Source organism: Hemiscyllium ocellatum, chromosome 20, assembly GCF_020745735.1.
Source record: "Hemiscyllium ocellatum isolate sHemOce1 chromosome 20, sHemOce1.pat.X.cur, whole genome shotgun sequence".
Lineage (NCBI taxonomy): Eukaryota > Metazoa > Chordata > Chondrichthyes > Orectolobiformes > Hemiscylliidae > Hemiscyllium > Hemiscyllium ocellatum.
The window spans coordinates 19,984,565-20,000,503 of NC_083420.1; the positions used below are offsets into that span (position 1 = coordinate 19,984,565).

Here is a 15,939-nt window from a genome sequence, read left to right on the forward strand (position 1 = left end):
CTCAAAGTGTGGGTGGGTGTGGGGAGGAAGTGAGAGATAGGAGTGTGTGTTATGTTTAGCCTAACTGAGATTTTTATCATTTGGAGATTATTTTATAGGGTACACGGAGAGAATAATGCTTCCATTTCTGAGTAAAGGCCAAAACTGAGCTCCGTAAATAGGAATAATAAATGTAATACAAAACTCAAAAAGAAATTTATTAAAGAACAATATTATGGCATTCACTACCACATACAGTAGGTCATCTGAATAGTATAGATGAAATGGGGAAGGGGGAAGGAATACAGTCATAGAGTCATAGAGATGTACAGGATGGAAACAGACCCTTCGGTCCAATCCATCCATGCCGACCAGATATCCCAACCCAATCTAGTCCCACATGCCAGCACCCGGCCCATATCCCTCCAAACCCTTCCTATTCATATACCCATCCAAATGCCTCTTAAATATTGCAATTGTACCAGCCTCCACCACTTCCTCTGCCAGCTCATTCCACACACGTACCACCCTCTGTGTGAAAATGTTGCCCCGTAGGTCTCTTTTATATCTTTCCCCTCTCAACCTAAACCTATGCCCTCTAGTTCTGGACTCCCCTACCCCAGGTAAAAGACTTTATCTATTTATCCTATCCATGCCCCTCATAATTTTGTAAACCTCTATAAGGTCACCCCTCAGCCTCCGACGCTCCAGGGAAAACAGCACCAGCCTGTTCAGCCTCTCCCTATAGCTCAAATCCTCCAACCCTAGCAACTTCCTTGTAAATCTTTTCTGAACCCTTTCAAGTTTCACAACATCTTTCTGATAGGAAGGAGACCAGAATTGAACGCAATATTCCAACAGTGGCCTAACCAATGTCCTGTACAGCCGCAATATGACCTCCCAACTCCTGTACTCTATATTCTGACCAAAAAGGAAAGCATACTATATGCCTTCTTCACTATCTTATCTACCTGCAACTCCACTTTCAAGGAGCTAAAAACCTGCATTCCAAAGTCTCTTTGTTCAGCAACACTCCCTAGGACCTAACCATTAAGTGTATAAGTCCTGCTAAGATTTGCTTTCCCAAAATGCAGCACCTCGCATTTATCTGAATTAAACTCCATCTGCCACTTCTCAGCCCATTGATCCATCTGATCCAGATCCTGTTGTAATTTGAGGTAACCCTCTTCGCTGTCCACTACACCTCCAATTTTGGTGTCATCTGCAAACTTATTAACTGTACCTCTTATGCTCATATCCAAATCATTTAAGTAAATGACAAAACGTAGAGGACCCAGCACCGATCCTTGTGGCACTCCATTAATCATATGCCTCCAGTCTGAAAAACAACCCTCGACCACCACTCTCTGCCTTCTACCTTTGAGCCAGTTTTGCATCCAAATCCTAACCTTTCTAATCAGTCTCCCATGGGAACCCTGTCGAACGCCTTACTGAAGTCCATATAGAACACATTTACCGCTCTGTCCTAATCAATCCTCTTTGTTAGTTCCTCAAAAAACTCAATCAAGTTTGTGAGACATGATTTCCCACACACAAAATCGTGTTGACTATCCCTAATCAGTCCTTGCCTTTCCAAATACATATACATCCTATCTCTCAGGATTTCTTCCCAACAACTTGCCCACCACCGACGTCAGGCTCACTGGTCTATAGTTCCCTGGCTTGTCCTTACCACCCTTCTTAAACAGTAGCACCACGTTAGCCAACCTCCAGTCTTCTGGCACCTTACTTGTGACTATCGATGATATACACACCTCAGCAATCACCTCTCTAGCTCTCGGGTACACCTGATCAGGTCCTGGGGATTTATCCACCTTTGTGTGTTTCAAGACATCCAGCACTTCCTCCTCTGTAATATGGACATTTTGCAAGATGTCACCATCTATTTCCTTACATTCTTTCCCTACATTCCCCATCTTCCATATCCTTTTCCACAGTAAACACTGATGCAAAATACTCGTTTAGTATCTCCCCCATCTCCTGTGGCACCACACAAAGAACGCCTTGCTGATCTTTGAGGGGCCCTATTCTCTCCCTAGCTACCTTTTTGTCCTCAATGTATTTGTAAAAACCCTTTGGATTCTCCTTAATTCTATTTGCCAAAGCTATCTCATGTCCCCTTTTTTCCCTCCTGATTTCCCTCTTAATTATACTCCTACTTCCTTTATACTGTTCTAAGGATTCACTCGATCTATCCTGTCTGTACCTTACATATGCTTCCTTCTTTTTCTTAACCAAACCCTCAATTTCTTTAGTCATCCAGCATTCTCTATACCTACCAGCCTTTCCTTTCACCCTGACAGGAATATACTCTCTCTCTGGATTCTCGTTATCCCATTTCTGAAGGCTTCCCATTTTCCAGCCGTCCCTTTACCTGCGAACATCTGCCCCCAATCAGCTTTTGAAAGTTCTTGCCTAATATCGTCAAAATTGGCCTTTTTCCAGTTTAGAACTTCAACTTTTAGATTTGATCTAAAGATTTACAAGGATGTTGCCAGATTTGGAGGATTTGAGCTATAGGGAGAGGCTGAACAGGCTGGGGCTGTTTTCCCTGGAGCGGAGGCTGAGGGGTGACCTTATAGAGGTTTACAAAATTATGAGGAGCATGGATAGGATAAATAAGCAAAGTCTTTTCCCTGACCCCAGGGAAAAGAGGTTTAAGAGTTTTAAGAGGTTAAATTCCTTTTGTGTTGTCATTAAAGTAGCCAATGGAGTGGCCTGTTGTTCCTAGAATTAAACAACACAGGAGAAGGCTTGGTCCAACTAGCAAGTTGTCATCTTGTGACCTGGACTCTATCTCACAATGGGTTAATGTCAGCTCTCTGATATTTAATCCTCATCTGCTGGGCATCATCCCATTATCAAACAATTACTGATCCCATCTCTTATAGAAGCAGCGGAGGAAAATTTCCAATCTCATAGCTCCCCAAACCCATATAGCCATTTCTTCTTTTTAATGTATAAAAATTTCACTTTTTTACAAAAACAGAAACCAAATAAAAGTTATAAAAGTACAAAAGTACAGAAAAATAAAATGTCGTACTAAAATGTTATATTACAGTCACATTAACAATACATTGCCCACTATTAAGATACAGTTGATTCATATTTATTTAAACCAAATTAGCATGAACTCAAAATTAAATAAAACAACATTAAATTAAATTACAACACATTGTACTATATTACATTACTCCATTTGTTGCACCACCATTAAGGCTCCTGTCCACGGGAGCAACAGTGATCATACCCGTATTTAGCAAGCCTTACCCCCACCCCATTCCACCATATACGGCCCTTGAGACTATATAAAGGCCCAAATAAATACCACCGATAGATTAATGTCTATATAATTTAGAAAGAGCTGTCATGTCGTATAAAATTACTCTGTCCTGTGGTGCACCACCCTTGTCAGGTAATCTGAAGGGACGAGCTCCATCACAAGTCTGTGCCACCCTGCAAGACGTGGAGGCTTTTCTGCTATCCAATTCAGTAGAATGATTTTCCTCTCACAGTGCGTTAGAATGTTGAATAACCTCTTCCCGTGCTCACCCAGAGAGGGAAGATTCAGTAGCCCCACAAGGAGGGATACCAGATCCTCCCTAATTTCCATTCCCAGGCTCCTCTCCAGCTCATTCATTATGGCCCCCCAATATCCACGAATCTTGTAACAGGACCAAAAGTAATGTGGAAGATGCCAATACTGTTTTTAAATTTGGGGCATTCCGGGGAACATCCTTTCCTAAATTTTGCTAACCTCTCTGGCACCATATGGGCCCTGTGGAAGATCTTCAATTGCATCACTTGTGCCTTATTGCATATTGAAATCTTCTTTACATTCCCTCCTTTATCCTCCCATGTTTCCAATGAGATTTCTTCCCCTAACTCCTGATTTCAAATTTCATGGAGTCTCTCCATATTCCCCAGGGCAGTCCTTCTTTGCAGATGATATATGGTACTAATTGAGAGAGCGCCCCCGCATTGGAGCACTCTATGTTCTATATCCGACTTGTAGGGTTGGGTATAGATTGTGGTCTTCTTCTGTATGTAATCTCTAACCTAGGAATATTGGAAAAGATCCCTATTAGGGATTGTGTATTTCTGTCCTAATTGGCTAAAAGACATCAAGACCTCTCCCTCAAACAGATCTCCCAGACAGGAGATTCCTTTACCCTCTGACCTCTAAAGGTGACATCTATTAACTCTGGTCTAAAACTTGGGGCTCACGGCGAAGTCTTAAGCAAATTGCCCTCACTCTGTTGCATTATCCTCCATGCTTTTACCATATTTATGATAAACGGACTTGCACAATACTCAGCTATTGACTTCATCTTATCCATGAACAGCAAGTTTATGCGAGGACACTTCACCTGCGAGACCTCCACATTAAGCCATATCAACTTTGAGTCATACGCACCCATTCCCTTGCATATGACAACAGGGTGCCTATTTGATATCTCCTCAAATCCGGGAGCTCCATACGGATGCCAGAAGTGAGGGGTAATAAAAATTCCCAGATAGAGAATACTTTTCTATGACCATCTAAAGAGGAAACTCTATTCCGTCCTCCAGTTTCAGTACGCTGACCAAACCTGCCCCCTCCCCCCTTCACAAACATGATTTCAAATTTTGTGAAATTTATCTTGTATCCCAAAAAGCCACCAAATAATTTAATATTTTATATTAGCCGGGGTATGGGCTTTTTGAGGTTCGCCAAAAACGAAAGGTCATTGTCCGCTTAAAGCGTGATTTTGTGTTCCCAACTCCCACCTTCAGCGCCAATATTTCAGGGTCTTTTTGGATAGCCTCCACCAGTGGTTCAAGTACTAAGGTAAATAGTAGCGGCGACAGGGGACGTCCTTGCCGGCTGCCCTCCCCACACTAAAATTGCTCGATTTAATCCCATTGGTGATAACCGCTGCCTTGGGGTCTTTATGTAACACTGCCACCCATCTGGCCAAGGCCCCTCCCAGGTAAAAACAATCTGGAACAAAGAGATATGACCATTCCACTCGATCAAAAGCCTTTTTCCAGAGAGACCACCAAACCAGAAGTCGTTCTCTGCTGACATATTTGCACTATATTCAACAACCACCTGATATTATTGGAGGAGCTGCGGCCCTTGACAAAACCTGTCTGGTCCTCTTTTATAATAACAGGCAGCATCTCTTCCAATCCCAGAGGAAACATCTTTGAAAGAATTTTTAAATCCACATTCAACAATGAGATGGGTGTATACGATGCGCAGTCCTCTGGGTGTTTCCCTAAGATAAGGGAGATATTAGCCTGCTTAAGAGAGGACGGAAGAAGTTCTGGCTACATGAATGAAACATCTCCAGCAGCGGTTCAATTAACATGTGCATGGACTCCTTGTAAAATTCACTCAGTGCCTTACCACCTTGGAGCTGCTTTATCACCTCCTGTACTGTCAGAGGTGCACATTTAAAAGGGAGGCCTGATCTGCATTTAAACTGGGGAGCTCCAAGTTTTCAAAGAAGGATTCCATTTTCACATCTCCATCCACACAACCCTCTGCACAGAACTCTCAGAATCTGGCACTGATCTTCCTCAGTTCACGAGTGACTCAGCTGGTTCTCTCCCTGACTGTAGAGCACTTTTCTTCCTAGCCAGGTAAGCCTAGGCTACCCAGCTTATCTCCACGTTCAAACAGCCTTTGCTTTGCAAAGGAGGCCCTCCCCGTGCCTCTTGCATGAGCACTGAATCCAGAGCAGCCCAGAGAGCCGTGACCCGTTGCAATTTGACCACGGATGGTCTGGTGTAATATGCCGATTCAGCTGCCTTTAGCCAGGCTTCAAGCATCTGCTGCTGCTCCCCCCACCGTCTCCTCCTCGTTGCCGAGTATGAAATAATCATACCCCTTAAGAATGCTTTGGTGGTCTCACAGAGCACTGATGTATTACTGGCCATACCCCAATTGATGTCCCAAAAAAGCCCTAAACTCCCTTAGAACATTGTGTACGAAGTTTATTCCTGATGAAGGGCTTTTGCCTGAAACGTCGATTTCGCTGCTCCTTAGATGCTGCCTTAACTGCTGTGATCTTTCAGCACCACTAATCCAGAATCTGGTTTCCAGCATCTGCAGTCATTGTTTTTACCAGACTGTACAAAGTTGTCATCCTTCAACAGAAACAGATCCATGCGTCAGTGCCAGGTGCCTACTCCACTACCTTTGGTCTGAATCAAATATACTGCCACATGGTCTGAAATAGTTATGCTTCCAATTCTGTAGGTAACAACTAGTCCAAACAAACTGACAGAACAAAGAACATATCAAATCTTGTGTGGCACTTGTGCGGGTTGGGGTAAAAGGTAAAGTCTCTCCCATTCGGGTGCAGGCATCACCACACATCCACTAGCCCTGACACCTCACACAAGTCCACTAACTATCTATACTGCCGAGGTGTACCCAACAGTCCTCTCGGCATCCAGTTGAGCCCAGGGTCCATGAGACAATTAAAAGTCCCCTTTTATAATCGTACGGCGCACCTCAAGAGCCATTAATTTAGAGACTGCTTCAATTAAAAACTTGACATGGTGTGCCGGGGGACAGTAAACATTCAGGATGCCGTATTCTTCTCAGTGTATCGGCACCTTGAGAACGACTAACCATCCATTCTCGGATTTGATCTGACACCTGAACTGGGAGGTTCTTTCGTACCAGCATGGCCACTCCTCTGCTTTTGGAGTTAAAGGTGAAAAAGAGTATCCTTTCGTATCCCCTCTGCTGTAACTTCAGATGTTCCCCATCTGTCAAATGTGTCTTTTGCAACAGAGCTATGTCAACCTTTTCTTTCCTAAGATTTGAGAGCACCTTTTTCCTTTTAATGGGGAGAATGACTCCTCTTCATATTCTAGGTGCACCACCCGAACAGATCGCTAGCCATGACTGCACATGACAGCCCACAGTCCCCTGAGAGGAAGAAGTCATTCAGTGTGCGACGAGTGGAGAAAAAAAACAGACTTTATCAAATCTAAAGACTATTCCTACCAACACTACCAAAACTACTAAAACTAAAAAAAAAACTCTACTCCTAACTTAAACAAATAAACACAAAACTACAAATTCCCAGAGATTTCCCCATCCTTGCCCATAAGCAGCATTCACTCCTAACCTCACAACCATCCTAACACTTTCCAGTTAAGGCCACGCCCCAAACCCAAGGAAAAAAAAACATATTTCAGAGGAACTTCGAATATCCAAATATCAATTATTCGAATGGGATCTCAAAGTCCTGATAGAAACAGTACGTCAAAAAGCTGGTCTTTTGTTTACACGTACAATGATTAAATACTAACTCAACTCACTGAAATGAGTCCTGGACAGTCCAGTCATCATCTTCAATACACTAATATCCTGCCCTCTCTCTCTCTCTCTCTCACCCTACACTTTCCATGGAGTTCGACATAGGGGTGAACCCTAAATCCCCCCTTCCCCAGATAATCTCTCCAACATTGCCCTGCACAGGGCAGAGGTGAAACCTATCAAAAAGTTGCAGTAAAAAATTGAGCATGTGTGTGTGCTATTTGGAGACTTACCCCACAAAGGCAGAAGCAGGCTTACTGTTGGTGAACAGTCTGGCTGCCCTGGCGACGTTGGGGGGTGGGAACGGATGGGGTTGGGGGCAGGGGCCAATGCGCGGTGTGCTGCTGCGTAGTCTCCTGAACGTGGAGCAGACTTCACAGAAAACTCCGCTCCCCAGAGGAAATCAATTAACCAAATAATCAATTATCCAAACGAATTTGTGCCCACCCATCTTGTTCCTCTGTATTTACACTCCTACAAATTATCAATGGATGTCCACTTCCCACTTCGTCATCTCAGTCCCACACATCTTTACATCAAAGAAGTAACCACCCCTCACCCAACAAAGTTAGATCTCGTGGAATACAGGGAGAACTAGCCATTTGGATACAGAACTGGCAGAGGATGGGGGTGGAGGGTTGTTTTTCAGATTGGAGGCCTGTGACCAGTGGAGTGCCACAAGGATCGGTGCTGGTCCTCTACGTTTTGTCATTTACATAAATGATTTGGATGCGAGCATAAGAGGTACAGTTAGTAAGTTCGCAGATGACACCAAAATCGGAGGTGTAGTGGACAGCGAAGACGGATACCTCAGATTACAACAGGATCTGGACCAGATGGGTCAATGGGCTGAGAAGTGGCAGACGGAGTTTAATTCAGGTAAATGCGAGGTGCTGCATTTTGGGAAAGCAAATCTTAGCAGGACTTCCACACTGAATGGTAAGGTCCTAGGGAGTGTTGCTGAACAAAGACTGTGGAGTGCAGGTTCATAGCTCCTTGAAAGTGGAGTCACAGGTAGATGGGATAGTGAAGAAGGCGTTTGGTATGTTTTCCTTTATTGGTCAGATTATAGAGTACAGGAGTTGGGAGGTCATGTTGCAGCTGTACAGGACATTGGTTAGGCCACTGTTGGAATATTGCGTTCAATTCTGGTCTCCTTCCTATCAGAAAGATGTTGTGAAACTTGAAAGGGTTCAGAAAAGATTTACAAGGATGTTGCCAGGGTTGGAGAATTTGAGCTATAGGGAGAGGCTGAACAGGCTGGTGCTGTTTTCCCTGGAGCGTCAGAGGCTGAGGGATGACCTTATAGAGGTTTACAAAATTATGAGGGGCACGGATAGGGTAAACAGGCAAAGTCTTTTCCCTGGGGTTGGGGAGTCCAGAACTGGAAGGCATAGGTTTACAATGAGAGGGGAAAGATATAAAAGAGACTTACGGGGCAACATTTTCACGCAGAGGGTGTATGGAATGAGCTGCCAGAAGAAGTGGTGGAGGCTGGTACAATTACAACATTTAAGAGTCATTTGGATGGGTATATATGAATAGGAAAGGTTTGGAGGGATTATGGACGGGGTGCTGGCACGTGGGACTAGATTAGGTTGGGATATTGGTCGACATGGACAGGTTGGACCAAAGGTCTGTTTCCATACTGTACATCTCTATGACTCTAAAACAGAACAATAGCATAACTAATAACCTCCAAAACAGATATAATATAAAACATACTGGATTTTACCGCAAAGCAATACCAAGCCTATGAAGCCCGAGACTCAAAAGGGAGAACAACAAAAAGAGAGAAGATACAAAAAGTTATATTACAACACTGTCTGTACGCCTCCTTTCCTCCTTGGCTGAAGTCTACCATTTCAGCTAGTTCAAAAATTCTTTTCCGCTGAGTTGAAGTTGTAGACAGTAACCTCATAATTGAAAGGTAGCACTGGCGGGTATCTCAGAGTTTTGAATGTTTAAATCTCAATTTTCTTTCTTTACATCAAAGATGTCTTAACTATGGCCACAGAAAAGTCATGAAAAACATCACTTATTTTCAAACCTTTATAAGCCAAAGCTTGTGGATCTCTTCCCCAGTCTTCTGGCTGTTTCTATTATTAAATGCTTTTCTTTGTAATGCTGGAGTTGTACTAGGACCAGGCAGGGGCACTGAGCCAGCCCGGACTTGTGTATTGCGATCTGGTAGGCCCGCTTCATTCTCATTCAACCCAACTCAATCTCCAGGCCCAGCAACTCTCAAGAAAATCAGCGAGGTCTTCATGCTCATGTAAGCCCAAGATCTGTAGTTCTTTTTCTCCAACTTCTATTTTCAAGGTCGTCTACTTGTTCTTGCAGGGCCCAAACATGACCTTCCATGGTTCAGACCCACCCTTCGGAACTCTCCGTCACAGCCTCAGAGGCTGCCGTCCTTTGTTCCACCGCCTCCACACGCTGATCCAAGGCCCCGATCTCCTGCTCGTGCTTTGTCAGCATGGCAGTAATTGGTTCCAGTGCTCTCTTGATTTTTTTCACAGAGTTTTACAAACTCCATTAGTAAATTCTATTGCTCCGCTGAACTCAAGGGCGCCACCATGGGAGTTGAGGTAAAAGCTGCAGGTATGCCTGACATAGATGGGGAGTGTCCTTTCTGCTGCCTTTCCCTCAGATGTCTTCACATCAGCTCCTGTTCTTCCAAATCCTAAGTTAAAGGGGCTCTAGGTGCTCTACCTGCTTTATGCTGCAAACTTTTCTCAGGGCTGACTAATTGGGTGGGGGAGTAGAAGCCCACCTTGCCTGGCACAGAGCCCAACACAGCAGACTGTTCAGACTGCTGCCATCTTGAATCTCCAAACCAAATTGCCATATCTACCTTCATTTCTCATTCACAAACACAATTGTTTTGGCAGATCCATTATTCCCACTTCTCTTTGCTTTGTGGAACTGATCTCTTCCCAACGCAACTTTATTTTTCCATCTATTGTCCAGTCTCTTCCCATCGATGTCTTTATTCCATTCTCTCAAATTCTTCATTAAATTCACTCAGTATTGCCATGGATGATTTATGGCCCTTTACCGAGGATTCCTCTCCAATTAGCTTGGCAGGTTTCTCAACTGTAACTCTTTAGTTTCTCAAACTTCTGTTTTCATTTGATCTCCCAGAACCACGAGAATTCTCAACCTCATTTTTCTCACAAGTTTTCAAATTAAAATGTATCATCCTCCATTTCACTAGCTCAAGCATGATATCACCATCAAACACACATTGTGCCCACCCACCTTTCTGCACGCTTCCTACCACCACAACCCGATCCACTCTTGAATCACACCCTCTCCTTCCAACAGCACACAGTCATATGAGGAAAGGAACCTTCCTTTTACATTCTTATTGTCTAGATTACAACACCAGTTGAAATAGCAATTTACTTATTTCCTTCAATTTAATATACTATATTAGCTGCACACAATGTAGTTCCCTCTACACTGGGTGGGACCACTTTGCAGAACATCATCCAGTTCACAAATGTGATCACCAAGCTTCCAGTCATGTTGTAAGTTCTCCAGCCACGTGCACTCTGACAGATGAGTCCTTGGCCTCTGATATTTTTCCAATAGAAGTCAACTCAAGCTTGAGGAATGACAGCTCACCTTCCAATTTGATACTTTTATTTGTCACTCTTTGTCAACACCAAGTTTAATAATTTCACATCACAAGCTCAGACTCCATTTTGATTTTGGATAATGGTGATGGTGACATCACTAAAAAAATGCTGGAAATATTCAACAGGTCAGACAGTATGAGTGGAGAGAGGAATGGAATTAACAATACAGGCCTGTGAACTATTCTGAATGAACAATGTTCTGGTAAAAGGTCAATAAGTATACTAACATCCTTCTCTTTTCTATGAGTGCTGCATGACTAGTTCAGTATTTACAAAATTTCCTGTTCTCATTTTGAGTTTTCAGAATCGATATTACTTTGCTTTTGCATAGAAACTGGTGATTATGTTGCCATGCCAATTTACACCTCCACTGAACTAGATTTTCTGCCTTTAGTCATTCCATCTGCATCCTTTTGTTACTTTATCACCTTTTCACTCTTGCTGTACTTAGCTAAAACACATAACATTTCTAAACTTTTACTGTTCTAATGCAAGGTTGTCAAAGTTTACTTTTTATCTCCTTGGATGGACCTGATGGGAGTATTTGTAGCATTCTCTCTTTTTATTTCCAGAATTCACAGCATATTCTAGTTGTGTGGGATGATTGGTCTTTCCACTTATCCGTCTTCTCGAATAATCTTTTGTTCCGTTATTTGTCCTATTATGAGCTATTTTTGCATTGCACTATATTGCTAGTTAACCTCTTCTGAATTGTAGTGTTACCTATCCCATCCCAAATCCACAAATTCTTCCCAAGTCTGCGCTGTGTTGCTCAGTCCCAGCATCAATCCCCTGATTGACAGGAGAGCTGACCAATCAGGCAGCTCACGTCACAATGGCCGATCTGCGGCAACGACCAATCAACGGCGGCAGAGGCCAGGGAATGGGTGGGTCGACAGGGTTCGGTTGTGCGGGGCTCGCGGAGAGAGAAGGATCTGGAAGGTGCCGAGGCTCGAGGAGACGGATCAGGCAGGAGGAGGAGAACGGCGGATTCACCCGGCAGAGCCGCGCTTCCCCGCCTGTCTCTCCCTAACCCGGACATGTTCCCCCCACTCTCTACACAGTCAAACTCACCGGAAGAAAAGCGTCCGGTACATCTGGTGCGCCTCATAGTAATCGCCCTTCTCGACGCTTGCCCGGAGCTTGCTCTCGACCCGCTGGACTCCGCCCCGGTTTCTGCAGCACTTGGGCACCTCGCCGTCCGCCATTGCTGCTCGCAGCCAAAGGTCAAAGGGCCAGCGGCTTATGCGCGGCGCGCCGACGTCACAGCTACGGCGTCCCTAGTCGCTCAAAAAAGCCCGGGGCCCAGCCATCTTCAAAATCACACCGAGGTGCTGCAGCTGCTGCATATCTGGCACATGTAGAAGCAGGGAGGAACGGAGGGAAGCTTTCCCCCTTCTCACTCCACCACCTGGAGCCCAGCTCTACCATTCAATAAGATTACACCTGAACTCAACTCCACATTTCTGCCTTACACCGCCCCTCCCCATTTCAATTGCCCTCAGTCTTCAGGGGTGTAGTCAAGGGTAAATGTAGAGTAATAGGGAAGGGGAATGGGTCAGTGTGGACTTGCTGGGCCGAAGGGCCTGTTTCTACGCTGCAGGGATTCTATGAAAACCAATCCTGTCAGGAATCGATCCACCTCTTCGTCAAAAAAAAAACGTATGAGACCTTTCGAGGAGGAGAAGCCCACAGGTTCATGATTACCCTCTCCCAGAGTAAATTCCCCAAATTGGTGGGAGTGAGCTGCCTTCTTGAAGTTCCTTGCGGAACCATTAATGGTGGTCCAGCAAGCAGAGCAAGACAGAAACAAGTTTGAGGAGCAGGGGTTACATAAAACTCCAAAATCACTTTAACCTGGATTTCTTCCTTCTCTAGTACTGTGAAGGTACCTGGTCTTGTCAGCACCTGTGTTCTTAACAGTAGTGGGTTAAGCTAAGTCTAGTTTTCACAAAGGCACATTTTCCAAACTCTATTTAAGGCGCTGAACAACTCTAATTTTTTTTCATCCAGTTCAGGTTTCCCCCTCTTCCACCAGAAGAGGAGATTCTATAGAGAGGAAGAAGTGTTGCTCAAAATCTTTGTCTACAATGAGCAGGAAGAGGTTGACTTACACATAACACACTATTTCCTTTTCACCTAACCTGCTGAAAAGATTGCCAGCAAGATTTTTTTGAGAAACAAACAGCAAGACCAATGGAGGAGGCAGAATAGGAACAGGCTCTTGAGATAAAGTTTGAAAGATCTGGTTTCATTTCACCTTATGTTCTCCAAAATAAAATGGAAACACAAATTGATGAAAAGCTAGGATTTTTCAGGTTGAGTTTATCTGAAATGTGACCCATTTATTCTCCTTTAAAATATTTACTTATTGGGGGAATGAGGGCATCACTGGTTGGCCAGCATTTATTGTCCATCCCCAGATGCCTTCTTGAACCATTATTGTCCCCTGCTGTGGGTTGACCCACAATGCCATTAGAGAAGGAATTTCAGGATATTGACCCAGCCGGTGAACCAATGGTGATAATTTTCAAGTCATGATGCTGAGTAGGTTGGAGAGGAAGTTAGTTTTGGTGGGGGTGGGGGGGCACGGAATATTACTCAATGACTTAACAGACGTATTCTTGAAGCATGAAATGGACTGCTTCAGTATTACTGAAAACACTGGTTCCAATTAATGACAACAATGCTCTATTAGCTGCAGTGATCTCTACAAACAAATCAAAAAAAGCAAGATATTGCAGAGCCGTGCTACCTTCTCAGCATCAAAAGAACACTACTCGAGGAAGGTTTCTAATCTCTTACTAATCAGTCCCTTTCTTAACCTCACTCGGTTTCCTTTTATTGGGGGTGGGTGTCACGAGGAATCTGTACCAAGCTGACAAGTAAAAGTTTTAGGAATCTAGCATCTTAATTCTTGAAGCTAGAGGCAAGCCAACTAGACCGTAGCTTTCAAACAGAGTGCAGGTCGAGAGATTTTAGAGTCAGAATAAGGAGATTGATTGTAGCATGAGGTGACTCTAGCAGTATAGGCACCCACTTAAATAAGGTCTGCACCACAGTTAGTTATGTTTTGCCTTGATAAGGTCAGTACACACAGATGCCTAGACAGCAAAGCTCACACAATACACAGATGTATGGACAGCAGATGAGGTAGTTCGATTCAGCTCCAATGCAAATTTGCCACCCGTGCAGTCTAACATTCACTGCCAAGGTTCAATTGAGTAGGGCGATATTGCAGCTGTGGGGAACTGTACTATCTTTAAAGGGGAATAACCCAAGTTTATGTGGAAAGAAAAGTGAAAATTCAATCCAATATCTATTTGGTTTATCTCCAGGACAATTTATGCTATCGCTAAAATTGTCTACATACAGATAAGAGATTAGACTTGAAATACTGGAATAATGAAATCTTGTAAATATAAGGGAAGTTGAGTTGTAGTGAATAATGAAAAATCAAACTTTATCCACAGCAGAAAATTGCATTTGGTGGTTTAAGAAATGAAGACTCTCCAAAAGAAGAAATCCTATCAACGTGGTTGTGGTTGGTGGAGGACAATTGCCTCAGCTCAAGGATATCCCTGCCAGTTACCTTCCTCAATTAGTGTTCTTATATAGAGAAGGCAGTAGGGATCTTCAATAACTTGCTCTTTTAGAATTGTTATAGTGATTTCCATGTAGCTGACAGAGCATTCTAGTCATTAATTGGAACAAGTGTTCTCAGCAATATTGAAGCAGTTGCTATTATGCTTCAGGAATTCATTCATCAAGGTCAACATGATGGCTCAGTGGTTAGCACTGCTGCCTCACAGCATCAAGAACCCAGGTTTGATTCCAACCTCTGGTGACTGTCTGTGTGGAGTTTGCATATTCTTCTCATGTCTGTGGGTGTTTCCTCCCACAGTCCAAAGATGTGCAGGTTAAATGAATTAGTCTTACTAAATTGCCCATAGTGTTCAGGGATGTGTGGGTTAGAGTATTATTCAGGGGAAATGTAGAGTTGTTAGAGAATATGTCTGGATGGTTTACTCTGCAGAGTCAGTGTGGATTTCTTGGGCCAAATGGCCTGTTTCTACACGGTAGGAATTTTATAGTTCTATGATTACACACCTCTGTAGCATGTAGAACTTAAACCTGGGCCTCCTGGCTCAGAAGTAATGGCAGCATTGTTGCACGCAAGAGCCCAGAGTGCCTCAAGATAACGGTACAGACCCAATGGTCTTCAGCTGCTTCAGTGACATACCCTCTATCATAAGTTCAGAAGCAGGGACATTCACTGATGATTGTACATTATTTGGAGTTGCAAATGGTGCTGAATAATGAAACATTCCATGTCCAAATGCAACAAGACCAGGACAATTGTGGCACAAAAAAATTACACCCAACAAATGACACATAAAATTTTGTTTGGAGATGGCCAATCATCTTTTGACATTAAATAATTACGTTACGATCACTGAATAATAGCAGGACAAAGGCTAGGAATCCTGTAAAAAGTAATTCACCACCCAACTCCCCAAAGCCCATCCAGCTACAAGGCAGGAACGTGATGGAATGTTCTTGACTTGCCTGGATAACTGCAGCTACAACAACAATAAAGGATACGATCTAGGGCTAAGAAGCCTTCTTGATTAACACCACATTCACAAATATTTAGTTCCTTCATCAAGATCACCATATACAGGTTTGTCCTCCAGAGACTAGAAATGGTCAATAAAAGCTGGCTCAACCAATAATGTCAACATCCCCTGACCAAATTTTAAAAATTCATTGAAGTTGCAAGATAGATTCTAAACAGTGGAAGACTGGGTCACACCCTTTCCATGATCAAAATTCAACTAATTACTATTCTTGTTTAGGTTACTGTTGAGGTAGTACCAGGTTATACTACAATAAGAAATAGGAGTTAGCATTTCAACAAATGTCTGATATTGCCATAAATTTCACTTTCCTCCCTGAATACTTTTC

The 15,939-nt window shown here is 43.4% G+C and overlaps 1 protein-coding gene across 1 annotated transcript in view; it reads right to left on the reverse strand.

Moving 5' to 3' along the window:
• get4 (guided entry of tail-anchored proteins factor 4) overlaps positions 1-12,188 on the reverse strand; it is a 45,680-nt gene extending 33,492 nt beyond the window's left edge. Inside the window, exon 1 of the mRNA XM_060840188.1 lies at positions 12,046-12,188. Coding sequence (XP_060696171.1) covers positions 12,046-12,179 — 134 coding nt within the window. The 5' untranslated portion in view covers positions 12,180-12,188. The remainder of the gene's footprint in view (positions 1-12,045) is intronic.
• Between the last annotated feature and the right edge of the window lie 3,751 nt (positions 12,189-15,939).